This window comes from Miscanthus floridulus, chromosome 12, assembly GCF_019320115.1.
Source record: "Miscanthus floridulus cultivar M001 chromosome 12, ASM1932011v1, whole genome shotgun sequence".
In the NCBI taxonomy this organism is placed as follows: domain Eukaryota; kingdom Viridiplantae; phylum Streptophyta; class Magnoliopsida; order Poales; family Poaceae; genus Miscanthus; species Miscanthus floridulus.
This window is the reverse complement of record NC_089591.1, coordinates 80,490,694-80,499,209: the sequence shown is the minus strand read 5'-3', so window position 1 is coordinate 80,499,209 and position 8,516 is coordinate 80,490,694. Positions and strand designations below refer to the sequence as shown.

At 56.3% G+C, this 8,516-nt stretch overlaps 1 protein-coding gene across 1 annotated transcript; it reads left to right on the top strand.

Moving 5' to 3' along the window:
* Window positions 1–255: 255 nt before the first annotated feature.
* Window positions 256–2,723, top strand: LOC136498299 (uncharacterized). The gene is made up of 2 exons (XM_066494242.1): window positions 256–1,383; window positions 2,083–2,723. Exons 1-2 carry the CDS (start codon window positions 531–533, stop codon window positions 2,412–2,414), a joined length of 1,185 nt encoding a protein of 394 aa, XP_066350339.1. The 5' UTR covers window positions 256–530; the 3' UTR covers window positions 2,415–2,723.
* The last annotated feature ends 5,793 nt before the right edge of the window (window positions 2,724–8,516 follow it).

Here is an 8,516-nt window from a genome sequence, read left to right as displayed (position 1 = left end):
CAGGAGATGCAGGAGGAAAGGAAAAGAGGTGGAGATTGATGAGCCGTGAACGTCACCTTTGCATCTCCCTCTCACAGTCTCACATGAAGGCCGGGCGGGCGATGAGATGTGTGATGGGGTGGAGCTCTGCGCAGCGGCGCAGCGCAGCCCCCACTCACATGGAGCGCCCTGCCACGAGCCTTGCACTGCACCCTCACCCACTCACCCGCCCAACGAGCTGAAACGAAACGCCCTCTGCCTGGCTGCAGTGTGCAGTGCACCTCGCGCTTGCTTTGGCTGGGTTGGGTGATAAAGCTTAACGCCACCACTAAACCCAAGCCAACGCAACGCCGTGGGCATGTAAATACGGCGAACTCGGGGACGGGGTGCCCAGTGGCCTCGCCCGCGCCGCGCCTCTGAACCGCACCAACCACACCGCCCTCGTCGCGTCCCGATGCTCAGCACCAGCACCAGCGCCAACGCGCCGACCCAGACACCGCCGTAGCAGCAGCCCACCCACAGCCGGTGCCGCCGCGCTCGCCAGCCGTCTCATGTCGACCAACACCGTAGCCAAGGCGGCGGCATCGCCCATGCCCACCGCTGCCTCCTCCGACCCGTCGCCGTCCTCCTCGTCCGGCGCCGGGGCGTCTCCGCTCGCGCTGCTCCGCCCGCACCCGCACGGCCACGGCCACATGACGCCGCCGTCGCCGGCTTCAGCGCCGGCGCTCGCGGCCCCGCCGCCGTCCCCGGCGTCCGCTCCCAGGGACTACCGCAAGGGCAACTGGACCCTCCAGGAGACGCTCATCCTCATCACGGCCAAGCGCCTGGACGACGACCGCCGCGCCGGCGGCGCCCATGGCCACGGCCACGGGGTGCCTCCCGCCGCGGCGGGGTCGCCCACGACGCCGCGGTCGGCGGAGCAGCGGTGGAAGTGGGTGGAGAACTACTGCTGGAACCACGGCTGCCTCCGCAGCCAGAACCAGTGCAACGACAAGTGGGACAACCTCCTCCGCGACTACAAGAAGGTCCGCGACTACGAGTCCCGCGCCACCGCCGGCACCGCCACCGCCACCGCCACCGCCGCCGCCGCCGCGAGGGGTCTCCCGTTCTACTGGGCCATGGAGCGTCACGAGCGCAAGGACCGTAATCTCCCCACCAACCTGGCGCCCGAGGTGTTCGACGCGCTGACGGACGTGCTCTCGCGCCGCGCCGCGCGGCGAGGGGGCGCGGCGATCGCGGCCACCCCGGCGCCACCCCCGCTCTCGTTGCCTCCGCCGCCGCCGCCGCCGCCTCCTCCATCGCCGCAGCCGAAGCCCCTCCTCGTTCAGCCCCGCGCTCCGCCGCCGCCTCCTCCGCCGCCACTTCCGGCCGTGGCCGTGGCGCCGCCGGCGACGTCGGTTTCCGGTATGGTCGGTCAGAGCGCGCGCCTGTACTTAATTCCAGCTGCTGTTACATCTATGATCTATCTACCCGTTCCATTTACTGTTCGTCTCGTCTCAACTGACACGTGGGCCCGTAGATCGCCACGAGGTTATTTATGTGCTTAGAGCCAGGCGCTATGATTGGGGGAGATGGGATGCTCTCGCGACCTGGTGTACTAATTATTTACCTCACCACCGGGGGGGTTTGCTAGCTTTTTAACTTTTTTACTGTGCCTTCTTCCCGGGGGTGGCAGTGGTAATAATGCTGGGAGATGAGAATAAACCTGCGCGCAGAGTGCAGTGCAGCTCATGCATGCAGGCCAAAGTAGGCGGCGAATCCTATAGTTTATGGAGGGTTTTACTTGCAGTGATAGATAAAAATAAATAAATAGATTTCATGGCTACTCTTACAGCTGAAGCAATGCAAAGGAACAATTAAAGGTTGCAATCACTTTGTAAAGGCATTGGCAGGATCCAAGTGTAAAGCCTGAAAGCTTGGAGCAACTGTGCAAGCATGCAAACGAACTAACAAAGCACCTTTTGTTCTCCAACTCGTATGTTTTCGTAGTAATAAATTACTTAAAAACCATAATGCATGGTAACTGATGTGTAGTTTATGTTAGCCTGTTACTGTAACGTTTTGATGATGTGTGGATGGATGTATGTTTGTACACGAATGCAGCGGAGGAGCTGACGGGGTCGTCGGAGTCCGGTGAGGACGGGTCGGACGGCGGGGAACCGGAGCCGAAGCGTCGGCGGCTGAACCGGCTGGGTTCCAGCGTGGTGCGCAGCGCGACGGTGCTGGCGCGCACCCTGGTGGCATGCGAGGAGAAGCGGGAGCGGCGGCACCGGGAGGTCCTGGAGCTGGAGGAGCGGCGGCTGCGGCTGGAGGAGGAGCGCACGGAGGTGCGGCGCCAGGGCTTCGCGGGCCTCGTCTCCGCCGTCAACAGCCTCTCCAGCACCATCCACGCCCTCGTCTCCGACCACCGCAGCGGCGACTCCGCCTCCCGGTAACCGTCCGGCTGGCAACGGCATTGACCCTCGGCCCGCAGCTACTAGCCCCGTCGTGGTCGATCATCTTCCTCCCAGCTCTGCTAGCTACCGACGGCGTTGTGCAATCCGGCCGGCCGTCTAGCTGAGCTCCAACGATCCAGGAGGGACCGACCGAGATGTAAATAAGGTGATGCGTGATTCATTGTTGGAGGCTGTGACTAGAAATTCTTTTGGAGGTGGAAGCGTATGTAGCATTGCATTGGTCTCGCTCTCGCACGCATGCATGCATGTACAACGTGTCCTGATGCTACTGCTAGGTGTCTGCTTTGAGCTTCCCTTTTGTGCGCTTGGTTGCATTGCATGCATTGACTCGTTGTTGACTGGAGATGGAGCTTGTGATCAGTGGACATTGTTGGTGTAGCTGCCGTGGTGTGGTGTGGTGTGGGTATTATGATCGACGAGGCTGGCCGCTGCCGTTGCCACTGCCTTCTTGGGTTCCGGGTTTGTCGCGGACGACGATCATTGGCGGCGCATGGCATGCAGGGTTAGAGGTAGAGGACGAAGGGGGGAGGATCAGCAATCGAGGCTGCAGCCGTGCGGCCTGTTCACCTCGCTGCGCCGCGTGCAGGAACTCCACTGCACGGCTGCCATGCCATTGCTTTCTTCCTGCATGGTATTGGAGGAAGGAATCAATGCTAGCTACCTCAAGCATGCTAGCTCTAGTACTAGCTGAGACCCTGAGAGTAGCACGCATGCAGTAGCTAGCTAGTAGTAGCTCAAATGGAATGGCGCTTTTGCCCTCGTGGTCTCGTCAGTGCCTCTGTGTGCATGGTACTCTCGTCTCGTCTCTACCTCTACCTGGACGATGGAATGGATCGATGATTGTTCAACGAGTCTACTCGTGGAATCGCCACCAGCGTCCGGCCGACTGCTGTGAGAAGGTTGCAGCGACTTGACTCGTGTATCCCCGTACCCGTACCATATCTTGCTAGCCACGCACCTTTGTCTGTCTCTCTGTACTCGCCGCTCGTGCTGGATCGAGATACGAAGGTGCTTTATTATGAGTGTGTCTTCTCTCTCGTCAGTCATGCACCGTAGGAGTATTATTATATCTGGAGGTATATATGAACGTACGTACGTACCTACCGCATCTCTGCACCGTCTTCTCAAATGTATCATCACGACAAGTAGGGTTCCAAAAAAGCGAGGCCTTAAAGAATTGCATTGTCCATTGCCACCAGTACGCGTTGCCACTGGGGCATTGGGTGCACTGGTGGCCTATGCTGCTATGCATATATGACTCGCATCTCGACCGGATTACTGTTGCACAGTACGTCACTAGTACGTACTGTATAGGTAAATGTAATAGTACGTCCCAACAGTCGAGCCATACGTACGAAAACTGGTGGCACCGTACGTGCATGGATGGCCAGCAGGGAGGTCCCACCTTCGACGAACCACGAAGTCGTGTGGGTGTCTTGGAATCTTTCCACGACCTTCTCATAGAGACTCCAGCAAGAAAAGTCATCACCCCTCTCGTGAATGCTTCATGACGGATACCCCGAGGGACACGTCGAAAGCGTCCACGAGGAGGAGGCCACCACAACAAACGGCCTCAACGAAGAGGCCGAGAGGGAGAAAGTGGCCCCACCACACATGCCGGTGGAGCAGCTGAAAGCCTGACATCGAGAGATCGAGGAAGCGCAACTCCAGCTCAAGCAGGAATGCGAGATCGAGCGCCACGGAGACGGTGGGCGCGCCCGCGCCATGGCCCGCGACGTGAACCAGAGGATCATCGCCGACGATGAAGCCCTCCCACGCTTCGCCCATACGAGCCAGAACATCGCCGCCGCGACGACCTTGCTCCATGGCCTTTCAGAGGCCACAACGTCCGAGGATCGTCGGGCCCACCATGAGATTCACACACTGCTCGAGCGTGCGGCGGCGCAGCAGGCCGAAAGCTCGTTGTCTCGACGATGTGAGCTCGACGCTAGCCAGCGCACGCCCTCAGAGCGTCTCGGCAGGGACGCGTCAGTCCACCAGAAACCACAAGGAAGTAGGCAGCACACTGCGGTCCCGGTGCGTCAGCGCCGGCCGCAACCGTGACGCGCGCAACACCCTCGACGCCTGATGACGCGCCTACGATGACCCGAGAGAGGGAGCCAGACGCGGCTATCACACTCGTCGTGGCGGACGCTATGACAGCGGCAAGGACCGATGCCCGAGCCCTGGCCTGCCAGGGCCTTAGGCCTTCAGCCGACACATCCTCAACGCTGCCTTCCCGCCAAGGTACCGACTACCAACCAATATCCCAAAGTACTCTAGGGAAACAAACCCCAGACTATGGCTCGAAGACTATCGGCTTGCCTGCCAAGCCCGTGGTGCGGATAATGACGACTTTATTATCCGCAACCTTCCATTATTCTTGGCCGATTCGGTTAGAACCTGGTTGGAACACCTTCCGTCCAACAGAATCCAAAGTTGGGTGGACCTAAAGGAGATCTTCGTGGAAAACTTTCAGGGCACATACAAGCGCCCTGGAAACTCGTCGGACCTCCAGAACTATCAGCAGAAGGCGAGAGGAACCCTCTGTGGGTACATCCGGCGCTTCTCCCGACAATGCAACGAGCTCCCTAATATCGCTGACACCGACGTTATAGGAGCTTTCCTGTCTGGGACCACTTGTGAGTCTCTGGTTCACAAGCTAGGACATAAGGGCCCACGAACCACCAAGGAACTCCTGGACATCGCCACCAGCCATGTCTCAGGCGAAGAAGCGATCGAAGCCATCTTCTATCGTCTCGATGGTAAGGTGAGGCGAGACGAGGATGCTGGCGAAGGCACCTCCAATCATTCCGCTAAAAAGAAGAACAAGAAGCAACAGCGCCAGGGCTCGCTTGTGGCCACTGCTCACCGGAGAGGTGGTCGGAAGCCCGTGGAGGGCACTCCGAACCATTTCAAAAAACTACTCGAGGGGCCATGCCCAAACCATGCTTTTTTGGTCAAGCATCTGTACAAAGTCTACAGCCTTATACGACGGTTCTTGTCCGAAGGCTCCAACAAAGGGGAGCACGGAAAGGACCTTGACCCCACAACAGACGATGATGAGGAGAAGGACGACGACTTTCCAACACCAGATGGCTGCCTCATGATCTTCGAATGACCGGAGGCCTACAACTCCATGCGTCACTAGAAGATCGCATGCCGCGAGGTCTATGCGACCAAACCGACCACACCCACCTTCCTTCGGTGGTCAGAATCCGCCATAACCTTCGATCGGACCGACCACCCGGAGAGCGTCCCACAACTGAGGAGATATCCGCTCGTGGTCGACCCAGTCGTCGGTACAAAGCGCCTCACCAAGGTACTGATGGATAGGGGCAGTGGCCTCAACATCCTATACACCAAGATGCTCGACGCCATGGGCATTGACGGAGAGCGCGTCCGGCTGACCGGAGCACCTTTCCACGGTGTCGTGCCTAGAAAGTAGGCCTTGCCACTTTGGCACCTCGATCTGCCCGTCACCTTTGGGGGTCCATCCAACTATAGGATGGAGACCCTCACCTTTGAAGTGGTTGGGTTCCACATAACCTACCACGCCATCCTAGGGCGACCATGCTACACGAAGTTCATGGCCATTTCCAACTACATCTATCTCAAACTAAATATGTCAGGCCCAGGCGAGATCATCACTGACAACACCTCCTTTTAGCGCGCCTACGAGTGCAAGGTTGAGTGTTGCGATCACGCCACAACAATCGTCGCCTCTATAGAGCTCGCGCCCCTCAAAAAGGAGGTCACCGAAGAAGCACCCGACCCCAAGCGGTTGACCGGGTCTTTTGAGCCAGTGGAGGGCTCCCAGGAGGTCCTCGTAGACCCCGAGAGCACCGAGGGTAAAATGGCTTCCTCTAAATAGGAAAGCGTGCTCGTTGGTTTCCTTCACATCAATAAAGACATCCTCGTGTGGAAACCCTCGGACATGCCAGGCATTCCAAGAGAAGTCGCCAAGCACGCCTTGAAGATCCACCTAGGCTCCAAGCCGATGAAACAATGCCTACGTCGCTTTGATGAGGGAAAACATAGAACCATCGGTGAGGAGATCGCAAAGCTTTTGGTGGTCTGATTCATCAAGGAAGTGTACCACCCAGAGTGGTTAGCCAATCCTGTTCTTGTTGAGGATGTGTGTTGACTATACGGGTCTTAACAAAGCATGCCCGAAGGATCCATTTCCTTTGCCACGCATAGACTAGATAGTTGATTCTACCTCGGGGTGCGAACCCCTCTGCTTCCCTGATGCATACTCCGGGTACCATCAAATTTTGATGAAATAGTCCGACCAACTCATGACATCTTTCATCACCCCCTTTGGATCATTCTGCTATGTCACAATGTCATTCAGTCTGAAGAACGCTAGGGCTACATACCAGCGCTGTATGTTCAAGTGCTTCGGAGACCTCATCGTGTGGACCGTTGAGGCCTACGTTGACGACATCATGGTCAAATCCAAATGGGTTGACCACCTTGTAGCCGATCTTGAACATACCTTTGCAAAACTTCAAGCAAATGACATCAAACTCAATCTTGAAAAGTGTGTTTTTAGGGTCCTGAGGGGCATGCTGCTTGGCTTCATCGTCTTCGAGCGTGGCATCGAAGCTAACCCAGAGAAGATCTCAGCCATCATAAGGATGGGACCGATTTAGACCATAAAGGGAGTACAACGGGTGACGGGGTGCCTCGCCACGCTCAACCGCTTCATCTCATGCCTCGGTGAATGAGGTCTCCCCTTTATCGACTTCTAAAGGACAATCACTTCGAATGGACATCCAAGGCCCAAGAAGTACTTGACATGGTTAAGCAGCTCCTGACAAATGCCTCGATCCTAGTTCCTCCCCCCGAGGAAGAACCCCTTCTACTCTACATCATGGCCCCCCACAAGTGGTCATCGCCGCCCTGGTAGTGGAGCGGGAAGAAGAGGAGCATGCCCTCAAAGTACAGCGCCCTATGTACTTCATCAGTGAGGTCATATCCGACTCGAAGACCTGTTACCCCTAAATCCATAAGCTTCTGTATGTTGTCCTCATCACCAAGAAGAAGCTACGCCACTACTTCGAGTCACATCTAGTGACGGTCATGATGTCCTTCTCCATCGGTGAGATTGTCCAAAACCAGGATGCCACGAAAAGAACCATGAAATGGGCGTTCGAGCTGATGGGTCAGGGCATTGCGTATGCTTCTTGGACAACCATCAAGTCCTAGGTGTTGGCTGATTTTGTCATAGAATGGACCGAGGTCCAAATTCCACTAGCAGTCGTCGATCAAGAGTACTGGATGATGTACTTGAACGAATTGCTAATGAAGAAGGGCGCCGGCGTAGGCCTGGTCTTTGTGTCGCCCCTCGGGGTATGCATGAGGTACATGGTCCGTCTCCATTTCCCCTCCTCCAACAATGTGACCGAATATAAGGCGCTCATCAATGGCCTATGTATTGCCATCGAGCTAGGTGTCTGACGCCTTGATGTTTGAAAAGATTCCTAGCTGGTCGTCGACTAGGTCATGAAGGAGTCAAACTACCATGATGTCAAGATGGCCGCGTACTGCTAAGAAGTCTGCCGGTTGGAGGACAAGTTCGATGACCTTGAACTCAATCACATCCTGAGACACCTCAATGAGGCGGCCGATGCGCTTGCAAAAGCGACATCCAGCCGAGAGCAGCAAAGTTTGCGAAAACAAATAAGTAGGCATGCCTAATTGAACTGCAAAAAACCTATGTCTCGGAGGCTACGGTGTCTTTGCTCACCAGCGTGATCAAAGTTTTTCCTCTAACACCTTAGGCCCTATGGTCTTAACGAACAGAGGGGTCGGGGTGCGCCCTTCTTTCGCATATAAAAAGGAAAGAAAACAAGTTCAATTAAATAAAACAAAGTTACAAAATTGTTTTTGATACATAAAGGTCGACGCTTGTTCACAGATTACAATAAGTGTTTCATCCGACCTATGTGACTAACTACCCCCTTCAGGGGAGAACTATGTCTTTAACTTTATCCATGAGGTCCTACGCGAGAGGAGCCACCGCCGTCTCTATTTCATCTTGCTCGAAGGCTTTGTAGCCATACACGAAGCCAA